The sequence below is a fragment of the Haemaphysalis longicornis genome, unplaced genomic scaffold (genome assembly GCF_048455015.1).
Source record: "Haemaphysalis longicornis isolate Haplotype H1 unplaced genomic scaffold, Haemaphysalis longicornis Haplotype H1 scaffold_14, whole genome shotgun sequence".
NCBI classification, from domain to species: Eukaryota; Metazoa; Arthropoda; class Arachnida; order Ixodida; family Ixodidae; genus Haemaphysalis; species Haemaphysalis longicornis.
Window position 1 is genome coordinate 18,587,017 of NW_027526245.1, and position 17,078 is coordinate 18,604,094.

The 17,078-nt window shown below is 45.4% G+C and overlaps 1 protein-coding gene across 2 annotated transcripts in view; it reads right to left on the reverse strand.

Annotated features, from left to right (window-relative positions):
- Positions 1-17,078, reverse strand: part of LOC144164991 (cytochrome P450 3A16-like) — a 199,170-nt gene that overhangs the window by 120,179 nt on the left and 61,913 nt on the right. For both annotated transcript variants that reach the window (XM_077695174.1, XM_077695172.1), the window contains exons 7-8: positions 13,761-13,906; positions 450-571 (exon numbers count right to left, since the gene is read on the reverse strand). In XM_077695174.1, coding sequence (XP_077551300.1) covers positions 450-571; positions 13,761-13,906 — 268 coding nt within the window. The remainder of the gene's footprint in view (positions 1-449; positions 572-13,760; positions 13,907-17,078) is intronic.

Sequence of the window (17,078 nt, forward strand, 5' to 3'; positions counted from 1 at the left end):
AAAGCGGATGCAAGTGTATGAACTATTTTGATTCGGTTCACACTACAGACGGACACTAGATACACACTTATGAGAAAAATACGTGGGTACGTACATTTCCTGCTCCTATCACAGCCTTGCAGTTGCTGGAACTATATTGTCTGTCCCTGCACACTTTTCCGTGAAAATCGCTTCAAGCACAAACAGTATACATACAAACAGCACGACGGATAGTACAGGTTCATCCCGTGGTGGTGACAATTGCTATGAATACATTGTCACCTTCATCAGTGTTGTAATACTATTCCACAATAATTGCTTAGTTAAGCAAGACGTTCGCACTCGCAATGCTTGGACACAAGTGTATGCTTACGAGTGCCCCTTTACAATATTTGAAGCATGGATCAAGTACTGAGGCTCCGTAAGTTCACTCGGAAATCACAATGGGCCAAGCCGATGTTTCGACTTACATTGTCCTCCATGTTGTCAGCCCTTCGCTTAAGCAGGTTGGTCATGACGCCCGAGAAGTACTGAACTGCTTCCGGACAGAAGATTCGCACGCCCAGTAACGTGCTCAGCCAAGGAAACTGGACTGCATAGAGAAAGAGATGCTATTCTAGCATCAGACAGCTAACACGTGACATCAGGCAATTCAAAGCAGTGATGCGTAGTTAACAAGTTTTTATACCACGTAAAGCTGCAAAGCTTCCTTGCAATAGGTATTTGCCAACCTGCAAATTATTCTGTACTCACGTACCAGGCTCAGTGCAAACCGTTTAACCGTGAAAACAGTGCAAACCGTTTACCACCAGCATACTGCCCGTGCCACTTCTGGCGCCACCGACCCCCACGGCGGTGGCGGCTCAAACGAAGGACCCCGAAGAGGGGCCAAGTCCGGAGGGCCCGCTTCGACGGGCACCCCCAGGACATAGGACGACGACATGGACGTCGCACCGTTCTTGCCTGCAACCCAGCGCAAGGAGCGGCCTCCGACGTCCAAGCCTACAGAAAGGCCCAAAAAGCCAAATCCCAGAGTAACACCCCCGAAAGACGACACATGAAAACACGCACACACACACTCCCGTCATCCCTAAATGTAAATAATGGGAACAGAAAACACCATCCTCCTTAAAAATCTCCTTGAAAATCTTGACGATGTGTATGACATGCTACATGCCCGTCAGCCAAGTAGCATGTGTCTCCAAGACACTCACCTCAATTCCAAACAGACAATTTTTTTAATAGCTACATGGTATTCAGAAAGAACAGGGTTGGCTCACCCACACTTCGGACGGTGTGGCCATTGTAGCCCAAAAATCATTAGCATGCGACCCTCTCTCTTTAAATTCCGTCCTTGAGGCTGTAGTGATGCGTACAATAATATTTAATAGGTAAGTAACGGTAAGCTACATATTGCATCTCTCCTGATTTGGACTAGTGAGCTCCGATTTCGAGGAACGGGTTGACCAGCTACCCGAGCCATTTATCTTCACAGGCGACCTTAATGCGCACAGCTCTCTTTGGGGCTCCTCCCGAACATATGCTCGAGGTCGCCTGATAGCGAAGTTTCTAACATCCTCTGGAGGATTCCTTTTACAAAAAAAAAACCCACATACCATAACTTAGTACACCATACATACCCGCATCTTGACTTGGCTATTGCTTCTTCAGTTCTCTTTCCATGTCTTGAGTGGGTTGTGGGCAGGGACCCATATGGTAGTGACCATTTTCCCACTTCATTAACGTACATAGGTGGAGGCCCAAGCAGTCCATCTTCTCATAAGAGGTTTAATGAATCAAAAGCAAACTGGAGCACACTCACAGAAACATCTAACTACACCACACATACATAAAACACTTTCACGTGGAGGAAGCCGCCCAACTCATCACGGCACACATCCTCGACGTCTGCCAAGCTGCCAAAAGTCCGTTCCCCAGGCCTCCAGTGCGTCTCGCAACCCAAGGAAGCCCTGGTGTAACGAGGACTGTAGGCGAGCGCGAGAGGCCCAGAACAAGGCGTGGGGTGTCCTTCGCCGGTACGCACATCGGATAATCTCATTTCTTTTAAACGGGAAAGGCTTTCTGGAAGCGTGTGCGTCGTGAGCCGAAAAGGGAGAGTTGGCGCGCCTTCGTCAATTCCATCAACTTATACACAGACAGTCACAAGGTATGGACAAGAATGCGTAAACTTAAAGGACAACATACACATAGCCTGCCCCTGGTCAGTACAACAGGGGACACACTCGAAGACCAGTCTACACACTTGCACAACACGTCCAACACGTTTATAGCTCTGCACACTACACAAACACTTTCCTGAAACAGAAAATTGCTTGTTAAAAGAAGACCCTACGTGACAATGAGAGGTCAAGATCTGGTTACAATTCTGAATTTACACTCTATGAGTTGAGGGCTGCCCTGAGCACATGTAAGCCTTCAGCTCCAGGCGCAGGTAAGATTACATACACCATGATACAACACCTACTTCCAGACACTCTTGAAACACTCCTACACCTATACAACAGCATATGGCTTTCGGGGCACATTGCAAAATCTTGCAGGGAGGTGTTCCTGAAGGAGGGGAAGGACCCTTCTTCCCCTGCCAGTTATCGACCCATCGCCCTCAGAAGCTGCCTCTGCAAGCTTCTCGTAAAGATGTTTAACAGGAAACTCGTGACTTCTTAGAGTAGAATGATCTTCTCGAGAGCTGCCAGGACGGCTTCAGGGTGGGGCTATCCACAAACGACCAACTCGTCGCCCCTGAGCCGTATATCAAGGATGCATTTGTCCACAAACAGTTTTGTGCTTTTCACGTTTTTGATCTTGAGAAAGCCTACGACACCGCTGGGCGATACGGGATACTTAGCGACCTAAAATAATTCGGTGTTTCCCGCAATATCTTCAACACTATGTATAGCTATCTGGCGGAACGAACCTTTCGTGTGAAAGTTAGCTCTGCTCTTTGAGATGTTTTTGTGCAGGAAAGTGGTGTGCCTCAAGGCGGCGTTTTGAGCTGCTCGTCGTTCATAGTCAAGATAAACTCACTTCGAAAGGCGTTGCCACGAACCATTTCCTGTACAATGTATGTAGATGATGTCCAAATATCTTTTAAATCATGCAATATGTCAATTTTTGCGAACGCCAAGTCCACCTTGGTGTGAATAAACTAGCTGCCTGGGCTGATCAGAACGGTTTTAAGCCGAACCCAGTTAAGAGCACTTGTGTCGTGTTGTGTTCTCCAAAAGGCGCCGGACCAGGCCAGATCCGGACATCAAACAGAATGGTGTCTCAATTCTGGTCAAAAAAAAGGACATAAGTTTCTTCTTGATGAAAAACTTTCCTTCTTCCCTCATATCAAACAACTAAAACAAAAATGTCTTAAAACAATGAACATTCTCAAGGTCCTGTCGCATCGCTCATACGGTGCCGACAAACAACTGCTGCGAGTGTTTACCAGCTTGGTAGGCTCGCGGTTGGACTATGGGAGTGCTGTATATGGTCAAGGAAGAGAAATAGCTTTAAAAATGCTCGACCCAGTGCAGTAATTGGGCCTTCGGCTTGCGTCAGGTACTTTCAGCACAAGTCCCGTGCGAAGTCTGTACGTCGAGTTTGACAAATGGTGCCTAGGGTACCAGCGCCAGTACGTCGATTTACTATATGCTTTTAAAGTTTCACCAATGTCTCACCATCCCATTAAATGTATAATGAACGATACATCTACATCCCAACTGTTTTTAAACCATCCATCTATTTCTGTGCCTTTCTCGCTCAGGGCGAGAGAGGAAGCTTCTGAACTTTCCGTCTCGTTTTTAGACACTTTCTAAACATCTTTAATTGATTCTGTAGTTCCATGCACATTTTCGCCCTGGATTGTGTGATTTGTCGTCTACGCAATTTAAGAAAAACACGGTGCCCACAACTGCCATTTTGCAGCATTTCATGTATCTCCAGGCGAAATAGGGGGCGACAAAAGTTTTCAGTGGTGCATCAAAAACATCCACTGCGGTGTGTTGTGCTGCACACGGACCCAACTTAAATGATTGCAAAACAATGAATGGGAATTCCAGCATCTTTACGGCGGAAGCATATGGTATATTTCTTGTTTTAAATCACATCATCGAACATAATATTGCGAAGTACATCATTTTCACAGACTCACTTAGCATCGTGCGCACACTATCATCCCAAAGGTCTTGGAAAAATTATGTTGTCAATCTCGTTTTTAAATCTTTGATGTCAGCGTATGCGTCAGGTCTGAGTGTGACCGTCTGCTGGGTTCCAGGCCACGCTGGGATCGCTGACAATGAGTTGGCTGATGAAATGGCGGCTGCTGCTGCACTCAGAAACACTCTAGACATAGCAACAGTACCCTACCCTGACCTCAAGCCACTCATCAGACAACACCTACGTAAAACATGGCAAGCACACTGGAGTGAACAGACAGACAACAAACTACATGTAATAAAGCCACACTTGGGACGATACACAACTGACTCGCACAACAGACACACCGAAGTGACCTTGGCAAGATTACGGATAGGCCATACACACGCAACAAAGTCGAACCTGCTCACAGGATCTCCAAGACCCATGTGCAGCGGGTGTGTAGAGGCCCTATTCGTAATATTCAATCCAGGGCACTTGACACAACACGACGCGAACACTTCCCCCAATTATACCGACAACACGACCCGTTTCACCCATCATATTTTTAGAAGACGAGCCCATGTTTTCCACCAAGCGCGTTTTTAAATTTCTCACAGATGCCGATTTTTTACATCTCATCTCTTATCATGCATCATGACAACCTGGCCCTTTACACCAGTTCTCTTCATTAGCTTGTGTTTCACTTCGTTTATTTTTACTGAAATGTTCTACTTTTACTTTCATGTCGCTCTCATGTCGCTCTCATCACTTTTGTTTGGCCCTCTGTGCCCTTTGTTGGCCTTGCGCCATTGAAATCCAAATATCATCATCATATACTGCGATTCATATGCGTAGTAGCGAAATTAGGACTATGATTGTTTGTTGCTGCTATGAGGCCACCAATTACGGCAAAAGATTGTCTTCTGCTGGCTAAAAGATAGGAGAGCCAGGATCAGCTAATTTACAAGTTTTTTTTCAAAATGGCAATTGTACGAGCCGTACGAGAGTACCTTTTGGAACATTTATACTCTATTGTTTGGAAAATGTCACTTACGCACATTCTATATTCATTTGAATGGCCTGGCGTGCATTGTTCTATTTTAACAGCGAAGCTGTTATGCAAATCGTAATTTTTTGTGTCCGCAGTTAAAACTACCAATAAATTTCTTATCGCGTTAAAGGAGCACTGACACCAATTTTCGGCGTCAATATTATTGCACAGTTCGCTATCTTCACTCAACAGAATACCCTGGCTGAAATATGAGCGGTCTGCGACGCGAAGAACATAGTTCAATTGGATCTCATTTATCGTGCCGACGGAGCAGCGCGCAGAGCGGCACTCAGCAAATGGACATCAGCGTGACATCACCCCGTGAAGCCAAAAGAAGTGACGCGACAGCGCTCGTTAAAAATTAGTGACGTCACGAGCGGCGAGCAGGCGCAACACGCTCTCAAGCGGGTGCCGGTGACGTCCGCACAAAGCGGTGAGGTCAGGCCGGGATTCTGTCATATGCGCCGTTCGGGATGAAAGCACGGGAATTTAAAACAAACGATTTTCAGGCTGTTCAATGTTATTAACTATCACCCGCTGAAGTATTTAAGTGCTGTTTCAGGTTCGCCAGACCATTAAGCATCAATAAAAGAAATAAAAATGTCACAAAATTTTCGTGTCAGTGCTCCTTTAACAAAACCAAGCAAATGCCGAGCGCTCGTGTGTGCGTGCCTTACGACGACCGCCCAGCGTCCCCTGCGCACGTTTGTCAAACCAAGCATACCCCCCTAGGGAAATTGGCCAAGATTGCGCCCCCCTTCCCCCCAAAAAAGAACTCCAGCGTTCGCCGTAATCGTGGCAACAGTTGCTCCGAACGAGAAAGACACGTCATAGTGTGCGCCCGTCCAAGGTGATGTCCAGTGATTATCAGTTCCGAAAAAAGATGAAAGAAGCTCTCACCTAATTATAGCAACAATGATGGAATAAATGTCGTTCCGGCAGTGAAGAACAAACCAATCGGGTGCAATCGTGAACGTAAACATTCGCGATGGTCATGAAGGTTGCGTACAGCTTCGTTGCGCGCAAGTCTTACGCGTTAGTGGGACCTTCATTCATTTTTTCGGCTCTCTTTATTAGTTGACAAAAATTATATGTCTAATGAAAGTTTTCTGACGTAAAAGGGTTAATTGATAAAGGTAACGCTCACCTTTAGTATGCTCCATAGGCATCTGTTATACCAAGTATATGAAGAATCTGTCGCACAAGTGTTTTTTTTTTGCCAAGGGCGTGACGTGTTTTCTTAAAAGTCTTGTACCCAGCGGGACTCCGGTTTCTATAGTAAAAGGTGTTCACTTTCTGCCCTTGCCTGCCGGCATCCCCTCGAAGCAAATAAAACTGACTTGACTTCTATGTACTCGCTACGCTGCTTTCAATGCCGATTTCGCTTGCTTTGGTATGTGGGATGATTGGGAATTCATTCTGCATTTTAGACGTATTAGCCCATCCCTGTAAGACTGTGCGCCCGTATTGCTAAACGTGTATGCGTGGGAGCGCAGCACCGTAAAATTCTGCCCGAATGTCCCTTTCTTGCGAACGCACGTTTCCGGTTTGAAGAGCAGCAACGACGTGAATGGCACAGCCATAACAGCGCCGGTTTCACGCCCCCAATCCAGACTGAAGCTCGCCGCCTTCTGTACATGGAAGTGGTGCTCGATGAGAGCCCATGGTAGCTCGACCAGAGCTGCGGAGCGTCCAAATCCAGCGGCACTGCAGTATTCCTCGGTGATGTTGAAGTCGATGGTTTCGTAAAAGTGGTCTGCTGCGCTTGACGAGTTGGTATCTTGCGACGAAGGCCGTTGAACGCTGTCCACTTCAGCGATAACCGGCTTTGCTTTGCCTTTGCCTTGCCGGTTTCACCCCCTGTGCTTTTTGCGAGTGTATGTTCGCGACCAGGAGCTAGGCGACCTACTCGTGGTAGGAAGACGCACGTTTTCCTGCTTCGTCGCGCTGCATTTTACTTCCTGCTGTTGCTGTTATGCGGCGATGTAGAACTAAACCCTGGGCCCACTGACACGACACTGCAACAACTTTTGGATGGTCAAAATGAAATCAAGCAGAAGCTAATCGATATTGAAAGGTACCAAGCAGATAATAGGGCTGCTATGGATAATCTTAGTGCGCGTATGACCAGGATTGAAACAACTATCGACAGGTTCGATGAATTGCACAATAAAGTTGCTGAGTGTACGTCGAGCTGTGGTTCCTTCCAGGCTAGCCTAGCATCGTTGGTACACAAGGTGGACGATCTGGAAAACCGTAGTCGGAGGTGTAACTTAATTTTTGTTGGCATTGACGGAGATGACGCGCGGGAGCCAAACGCAAAATCTGAAGAGCGTGTAATCAATTTGTGCACTTCAGTATTAAAAGTCGGGCATGTGGAAATAGAAAGGGCACACCGACTGGGTAAATTTAACACTGAAAAACAACGCCAAATAATTGCCAAATTTAGTACGGATAAGGACAAACAGAAGGGTTTTGTTGGCGGCGAAGAAATGGAAAGGTACGGACATTTCAATTTCGGAAGATTTTTCTGAGCCATTGCGAAAGAAAAGAAAAATTCTTTTTGAATATGCCAAGGAACAACAGACTGAGGCAGATAAAGGGTACGTTAAGCGTGACGTAGTCTACTTGCACAAAGTCAAATATGTCTATGACGAATCCGTGGGGCGGGTTGTGAGAGCTGTTTGACAAAGCCGGGACAAGGATGCGTTGTTATCGTTCCTTATCGTCAACTGCAGAAGCCTCCGATGCAAAACAGATGCATTTTTTGGCTTGATTGACATGAGTAAACCATCTGTGATTTTGGGCAGTAAATCGTGGTTAGATAGTAACGACAGGGATTCTGACGTCTTCCGTTGCAACTACGTTAGTTATATAAAAGATAGAGACTGTCATGGGGCTGGTGTGTTTATTCTTGTTGATAAAAAAATACAGTCGCAAATGTTAAGCACTTCAGATGATTCTACTGAGGCTGTTTGGGCGCGACTTTGTTTAAAAAATGGAAAATCACTGGCGGTTTGCTCCTCTTACAGGCCTCCGGGTAGTAGGGTACAGGTTCTAACTAAGCTAGTGGAAGACGTAGAGATGAGAAATTCTGATTCCTTAGTAATCGGTGGTGATTTCAATTTACCCGAAATTATTGGGTGCCAAATGCCACAATGCCTAATGTTTCTAGTGCGTCGGCAATGGAATTGATGAAATTAAGCAACTCATTTGCGCTATCGCAAATGGTGTGCCAACCTACCCGTGGAAGTAATGTGTTAGACTTGCTTTTTACTAATTTCCCTGTGGATGAGGAACCTGTGCTAATCTTGCCAGGCATAAGTGACCATAATGCTGTTTTGTGCAAAGTGAAATCGGAGTACATTAAGGCCACTAATGGTGCATGCAGACGAATATACAGCTACCGGAAGGCTCGAGTCAATGACATTTCGCTGGCACTTGACTCGTATTTCGGCGTATTTGAGACATTGTCAGAGTCACTCAACATAGAAGTATGGAGTTTACTTAAAAAGAAGATGTTCGAGTTGCGTGACGAGTTCGTGCCATCATGGGTCAAGGCGGGGTAGAAGTAAGCCGTGGTTCACGAGGGAAGTTCGTAGGGCAGTGGAAAAAAGGAATCGCGTATACACGGCGTACAGAAAGAACCCGACACATCAGAAAAAGCAACAATTGGAGCACGCTTCAAATGCCGCGAAGTCCGCAGTATCACACGCGAAGGGTGTTTTCTATGCTTCTTTTCATTCTAGGTTAAAAACTAACCCTAGGGAATTCTTGCAATTTATCAAGAGGAATAGAAAAGACGAAGTATCGATTCCTGTGCTCGAACACAATGGGTCCCTTGTTCATGAAAGAAAGCTCGATAAGGCAGAATGTTTTAGCTCCTTTTTCAGCTCTATTTTTTCTGCCCGCGCAACTAACACGGATCCAATGTTTCACTACGGGCTTATCGGAGGGGAATCCATGAATGACATCATCTTTGACAGAAGGGGCATTCAACTACAACTTGAGCGTTTAAGTACCACTAGTGCCAGCGGGCCCGATGACTTGCCGAACTTTCTGCTCTCCGCTTGTGCAGGCCCGTTGTCTAAATACCTATGTGTGCTTTTTACTAAGTCCTTGACAAGTGGTTTATTGCCTGCAGACTGGAAAATTGCCAATGTTGTTCCAATTCCGAAATCGGGACCTCGAAAATTTCTGTTCAATTATCGGCCTGTGTCCTTGACTAGTGTCCTCTGCAAGATATTTGAGCATGTACTTTTTAGCAACATCATGAGCCACTTGAACAGGTTATCCTTATTGATTCCTCAGCAACATAGATTTCGAAGTGGTTATTCTTGTGTTACTCAACTTACAGAATTAACACACGACTTAGCATCAACCCTTGACAAAGGGGTTGTGCAAATTGCATTTTTTTATATTTAAGAAAGGCTTTTGACGTAGTTCCTCATTGTTTGCTGCTTGAGAAATTGTCTTGGTACAACATAAATAAAACGGTTGTTGAGTGGATAAAATAATACTTAAGTTGTAGGACGCAACGTGTAGTCGTTGGCGGTGAACGGTCGCACGGTGTTGATGTGTCATCGGGGGTGCCTCAAGGTTCAGTTTTGGGTCCGCTCTTGTTTTTGTTATACATGAATGATATTTCCACTGGTATATCATCTTGTATCAGATTGTTTGCAGATGACTGCGTTTTGTATCGTGTTATAAAAGGTCCCGATGATTACAATGAGCTACAGAAAGATTTAAGCAAGGTTGCAGAGTGGTGTGATAAATGGGGCATGGGTATAAATCTTGACAAAACGGTGCAGATGTGCTTTACTAGACAAAGGTGGATTGATTGATTGTGGGGTTTAACGCGCCGACGCAACGCAGGCGATGAGGCGCGCCGTAGTGGAGGGCTCCGGATTAATTTTGACCACCTGGGGATCTTTAACGTGCGCCGAAATCTCGTACACACGGGCGTTTTTGCTTTTCGCCTCCATCAGAAAAGCGGCCGCCGCGGCCGGGAATCTAACCCACGACCTCGTGCTCAGCAGCGCAGCGCCTTAGCCACTGAGCCACCGCGGCGGGTGCTAGACAAAGGTCGCCATATGTATATACGTACAGCATTAACGGGACAAATCTTGCATCAGTGTGTGAATATAAATACCTTGGCGTTCACTTGACCCAACAACTATGCTGGCACCGTCATGTTGACTATATAATCGCTAAGGCGTGTAGAGTTCTTGGTATGTTGCGTAGAAATGCGAAGTGCTTTCCCCTAGAAACAAGAAATTTACTTTACAAGACTAACATAAGGCCAATTCTGGAATATGCTTGTACCGTCTGGGACCCCTGCACTGTGACCGACATAATGAAACTAGAAAGGGTACAAAGCTTAGCAGCACGTTTCGTGGTTCGAAATTATACTCGGTATTTTAGCGCATCCCAAAGAAAAGAAAACTTAGGCTGGAATACCCTTCAAAATCGTAGAAATACATTCAGATTAAAATTTTTGCACAGTATATATCATAATAGAAGCGGCCTCAATCGTGATAGCTATATAAAGGCACCAGAGTACACTTCTGCAAGGCGCGATCACCCACTTAAGATTAAAAAATATAGACGTAAAACAGAACATTTTAAGATGTCCTTTTTCCCTAAGACGATCAGTGAGTGGAACAGGTTGCCTAGTGATGTCATATCGCTGTCTTCAAGTGATGCATTTGCTTCAGTCGTGTGATTTGCATTTTCGCATTTGGGTTTTCATTTCCTTTCAGTGCTTTCTTTCTTGCGCCACCAGAACCATGTTTTGCTTCGCACATGTACGATTATGTCTTTCTTATCTTCTTTGTTGTCGTTGTTGAGCATACATTAACGGTTCTTGCTTTTGGTTTGTGTCAGCGATTGGTTTTGAACTGTAATTGTTATTTTCATGTGTTCAGTATGAACTGCTTTCTTTCTCTATGATTTATATGTACAGTCGTCAAAAGTGTTAATAATAACAAAGAAGCGGGTGGCAGCCTACGCACGGAGCGGCCGGTTACGATAGCTACCGGCACATCTTTGGCAGATGAAAATCGGTGCTCCCCAGGCTGGCTTTCTGCACTCGGCCGCTTCGGCGCATGCGCACAACTTCGCTAATTACCTAGGGCGGTATGGCAAGCTGTCGCTCTGGGAATACGCTGGCACCTCGTTTATTGTTGCTGTTAACACTTTTGGTGACTGTACTTCTTCCCCCCCACTGTAATGCCAAACTGGCGCTGTGGGTACCATGATAAATAAATAAATAAACACTCTCAAAGGGGCCATGAAGACAAAATACAAGGTTTGTTCATTAAAAAACTGCTTTGTCCTCATAATGACCCCGACGTTGTCGCAAACTTAAACCAGGGATGGAGACAATGGGGGAGACAAGGTGGCGGCTCCGCGGCCGCTTTCCCGCGGCACCGCGAGAAGCACGACTGGACGGGACCTCGGGTTTCGTTCACTTGTTGAAGGCGAGCACTCCTACAGCTACGCTTTCACTGCCCACCTGCATTGCGTCAGGGCCGCCCATGTTGCGTTTCTTTGGCGCAAAATTGAAAGTTTCAGTATTTTTTGCATATTTTTTGTTACAAAAACATTCTGTGGCTGGGATTGAATGGAGTGGGTGAAAGCATGGCTGCCTTGGGACGTGAAATCCGCAGCCGTTATTGCCCAATAAGCGCACAAATAGCCGTGCCACTTTTGAATACACAGAAGACACATACGAGGAGACATGCCAACTGCTCTTAATCGACACGCCAACCGACAATCATGTGTTTGGGAGGAAGAGCGCTTAACTCTATTGTGTCCGGAAGAAAGGCCTAGTTAAGGCCTGTGTGCATTAGACGACGGTAAGGATTAGACATGTACGCTTCCATAAAATTTTCAGGGACATGAAAAAAACGAGTTATTTTTCATGATTTTTCCAGAAAAATATAAAGAATTGAGATAGCTCATTCCGCACAGATCTAAAAAGCCTTCGACATACTGCTTTAGGCGAAATCCTTAGATGTCTCACTAAGCGCGAAAAGTGACCGTAATTGCTGCGACTATACGAATGTAACCAAATAACAGCCGCTGTAAAAATAAAATAAGTGTAACATATATATATATATATATATATATATATATATATATATATATATATATATATATATATATATATATATATATATATATATATATATATATATATATATATATATATATATTGTAACCACTGTAGTTCTCCGCGGCACAATATTTCGCTGATTCCAATCTTATGTGCAATCATCATCACCTGTCATCCTTTTCAGTAACGCTTCATCTTCGTCACCTGTACATGATCATTTTCATCCCTGAGGCTAGTGCTGCTGGGCTGCGCGTTCGCCAAATAAACGGCGTCTGTCTCCTCCGCTCTATCAGTGAGCGACGTCTCCTTGAAGGCCTCTTACAATATATATATATTTATATATATATATATATATATATATATATATATATATATATATATATATATATATATATATATATACATATATATATATATATATATATATATATATATATATATATATATATATATATATATATATATATATATATATATATATATATATATATATATATATATATTTGCGTTCAAATGGGATATGAATGCGGGTCATGACGAGCCGCAGCCAAGTTTGCTTGCCTGCAGCACCAACCCTGTATCGTGCCAGGATGGAACAAGAAATCACCGGATGCGTGCCGCATGACACTTGAACGTGACAGCACCGAAACACAATGCCGCAGTGAAGAAGTCTTCAAGAATCGCTTGTTTTCGTCTTCAAACGCATTAAGAGACATAAGTGCCCAATAAATTTTCCGTTGGAACTGAAAAGAATATAATTCTTACACGCTGCGTCACAGAAGTCCAAGCGGAGCTTCCGCTCTCAAAATCTCCGTGAAATTGCGCGTCAAGGCATTGATTTCAGAACGTGTTTCCCTCCCTGCAGATTGGTTGCATTGCAGCAAATTTACCGGAAGAAACTGTGTTTTTTAATACTATACTGGTTAAAAAAAACGAAAACGTTTTTCCTAATGCTTTCTTGTTTGTTTTCAACGGCTCATATCTCTAGTCAGGATACCTTTACTCCTATAGTGTATATGGGAGCGTTTGACCATAGCTCGGTATACGTATGACGATGGATGGGTATATTTAAGCGGTAAATAGCGCAGCCAAAAATAAAAGACAGCAAGGACGCACGCCGGCAGAGTGTGCTGGATTTCACCCAGTTAGAAGTGACCCCGACAATTTGTTGAAGCCGCTGAAATTTTCAAAGCTGGTGGCAGATGTAGTACCTGGTTCCACACTCGCAACCCAAAAAGGTTGCGAGTGTGGAACCAGGGGACGGTGAGCCCGGGCACCGCCCTAGCTTGTTTTGTCTGCCTTGGTGGTGTGAACATGAGCTGTTTTCAGTCAAGCAGTAAATGAGTGTTAGCGCCTTGTCCGTATGCGTATTTCCTGTCCGGAGTTTTTGGTTGCGCATTTCACACTTTAAATGCCCTCAACGAACGAGCCCAAAACCAAAATTTGGCATCCGTGCACACTCACAGCACACGAAGGCCCTCCACTTATGCTCGGCCGAGAAGAAGCGCTTCGCTTGCAGCACGAACGGGTTGTCCACGTCCCGGTGGGAGTCCAATCTGAAGCTGAAGGTCGTCTGCGCTATGACGTCCAGCCCGAAAGCGCCGAATATCCTGCGTGGGGCAGTGCCAGGGTAGAAGGCGCTATTGGGAGCCGTGTCTGCTTCTCCAAGGAATGCGGCATAGACAGTCTAGCACAAGTTAACTCCATGTGGCGCGTAGGGGGCTATGGCGCCAGTGGATCAATTCCCACACGCGTATGGAGGCGAAAAACTAGGAGAAGCGCTTCATTCCTCTCTCATTCCCGACGCGCACGCTTCATTCACGCTTCATTCCCGACGCACACGCCTCGTTCGGCTTGACGGTGGTCCTCCTAACAATCCCATCCCATACAGTACCAAGCGTGCTTTGTGTTGTTACCGTCACAGGGGATTCAGCTGTTTTTTTATTAATCAGTTAACCAGTATCGCGCCGTACTTAACATTCCGTCCTATTTTGCTGCCTATTCGATCCTACACTAGATGAACACTCCATTTTACGGTGCATATAAGTGGTTACGAGACACGCTGAGAGGAGGTGCGACGGGATTCTTTGAAGCTTATAACATGAGCGAAAAAGCCGCCGCGAATGTATCAGCCACCATTAGCTATATTACTTTGGCTGGAAGTTGGTTTCTTACGTGTCATATAATTCTTACCGGCTGTGGTGTTCTTTAGCACGTTTTTGTTTTCTCTGCCTGTGTTTGCCCATTGCCTTTTACTGCTGCCAGCCTGTTTTCGTTGACGGTGTTCAATTTCGATATCATTTAACAATGTACTAGGTCTGTTTTAATCAATAAAATTTCAGTTGAGTGGTGTCTTGTGTGGCTCCCTTGTCACGTCTTCACCTAATGTGCTGATGCGTTCAAAATGAATGGCTATCAACACGGTCAATTGTCCATGCTCGTACAATGTAAGTCTAATCCGCGCGCCGTATAGCCAGGGTGTAGCTCAGGCGAGTGAGGCTCAAGTAGTGGTTACGTCAAGAACGGCGTTTTATGCACGCGCAATGCTTTGTGATGGCACTAGTAGAATTCAGGACAACTTACATGCATCATCCTACCACTAGTTATAGTACACGCACTGGATACGGTTTTCATTCTGCACCTCTGGTTCGTTCCTTGGTCTGTGCACACAGGGACTCCACGATAATATCACGGGCCCCTTCTGCAAGCGGCTTCTCATGGCCTTGCCACCAAACGCCGTAGAGGTATTCGACTTGGAACAAGACTGATGGCACAACAGGACGTTCGGAGAGACCAGAGTTACTATCCGACCTTAACAATATTATTTCCTGGTGCAACCTCTCTCACAAGGACCTTAACGTCAGAGTGGTTTCTTGGTCGAGTTGGTCATTCATCGTGTAAGTAAGCGCAAAATGAACAAGGACAAATTAAGTCAAACGAAGCGCCGTGTCCCGTTCACTTCGTTTGTCCTTGTTCATTTTGCGCTTACTTACACGACCTTAACGTATCTAAATGTAAATCAATGAGAGTTTCGCGTAACAAACTACCTAGCCCTGATTACTTTCTCAAAGATACCTTACTGGGGTCAGTTTAATCCTGCAAATATCTCTGTGTGCACATAGCCAATAACCTATCATGGGCGCACCACGTGAACGTAACATCCAATGCAAGCCGCATGCTAGGTTACCTCGCTTCATCAGTTTGGGGCCCTGGCCACGTAACACTGTCTAATAAAACTGTTCCGCAAGCTTCATACTTTCTATCACCCCACTTCCAGTGTTACTACCATGTAATCCAGCCTTTATCTTGCTACTCCTGCCACTCGCCGGAAACTGGCTCGCCTTTGTGCGCTGCATAAAGCGTATCACCACAACCCTGTACTTACATCACGTTGGCTAAAATCTCTCTTTCAAGTGCGAATGCACTTTATAAGCGACCCCAAACCTTCCACCGCCGGCGGCGGCGGCGGCGGCGTCCGCAGTCCTCCTCTCTATATAAAAAAAAAAACAGCATCCGGCGCCAGGTTTCGATCCGAGGACTTTGCGGCCGCAGCGCGACGCTCTACCGACCAAGCCACGGACGCGACGGTGATATCAGTGTTAGTGACGCGCCTTATATCTTTAACGCATTCAAACTACGTCGTCAGCGGCGTGCGTTGGCGACTCAGCGGCGTTATAGCGGCTTGATAACTGCGTGGTGTACACGTGATACTACAAACCCGATGGAAGAGATGGAAGAGAAGGCGGCGAGGTGGTGGGCTGCGGGGGCCGAGCGCAAGCGCCGCAAGCGGGCCGACAACCGTGCATTCGCACTTTCACATTCTCCCCCTCGGGGAAATGCGGGGGAATTTTTTTTCCTATATCTGCACGCCTAGACCGTCATTACAACGTTTATATTCCGTGCCAGAACACGGTAACATACTCGCATTCTTTTTTACCACAAACGTTCCATGATTCGAACAGCCTGCCCGCGTCATTAGTCACCATTACTATGCATGAACGCTTTGGGGACGCGCTCAAAATATGTAGGCGTTCATTTGCTCAACGCTTTTTTTTTCTTAGTTTTTGTTTGCTATTGTACGTTTACCGTTCCCATGTGTATCGCAAAAATTTTATGCCAGTTTTTTTCCCCTCACCAGTGCTTTCTTTGTGCATTAGGTTGTCATTATGGTATATTTTTGTCGCGGTGCTTTCATGTTTTATTCTTTCTTGATATTTTCCATATTTTGTAAGCATTGCGGTTTACATGCTGTTTTGGAGTGTTCTATGCATGCATGTACTAAATGTGGTTCGCTTTTCGTGCGCTCGTTTGTATTTTGTCTCCTAAACCCACTCCCTCTATAATTCTGTATGCCCTGAGGGTACAATAAATAAATAAATAAATACATTATTTTACTTCTGTTACAGTGACGCGCTTACGAATGTAGAAGGCCATCGATATTTATATACGTACATATATGTTAACGGGGATTACAAGCCAAAAATATAAACGGTGGGTAGACAATCCGTGAAGAAGTGGGATGTAAGGACGGGCGCCGAACGTACCAGGTGCTCACAGGTGTCCTAGTATACAAGGTATCACGGAACCCAAGGTGCCCTCGCACACAAGAACACTGCGCCTGTCCTTGCATCCTGCTCTATCGGTGGTCGTCTGCGGTTTCCGCTGCTTGCGCACTAACTCGCCTTACAAGTATTTTTAGAACACCGACACGCAGTTGCATTTAAATCCTGCTCGGAGCATGCATAAGTACATATGTCCAGACATTAGGCACATCCATACCCA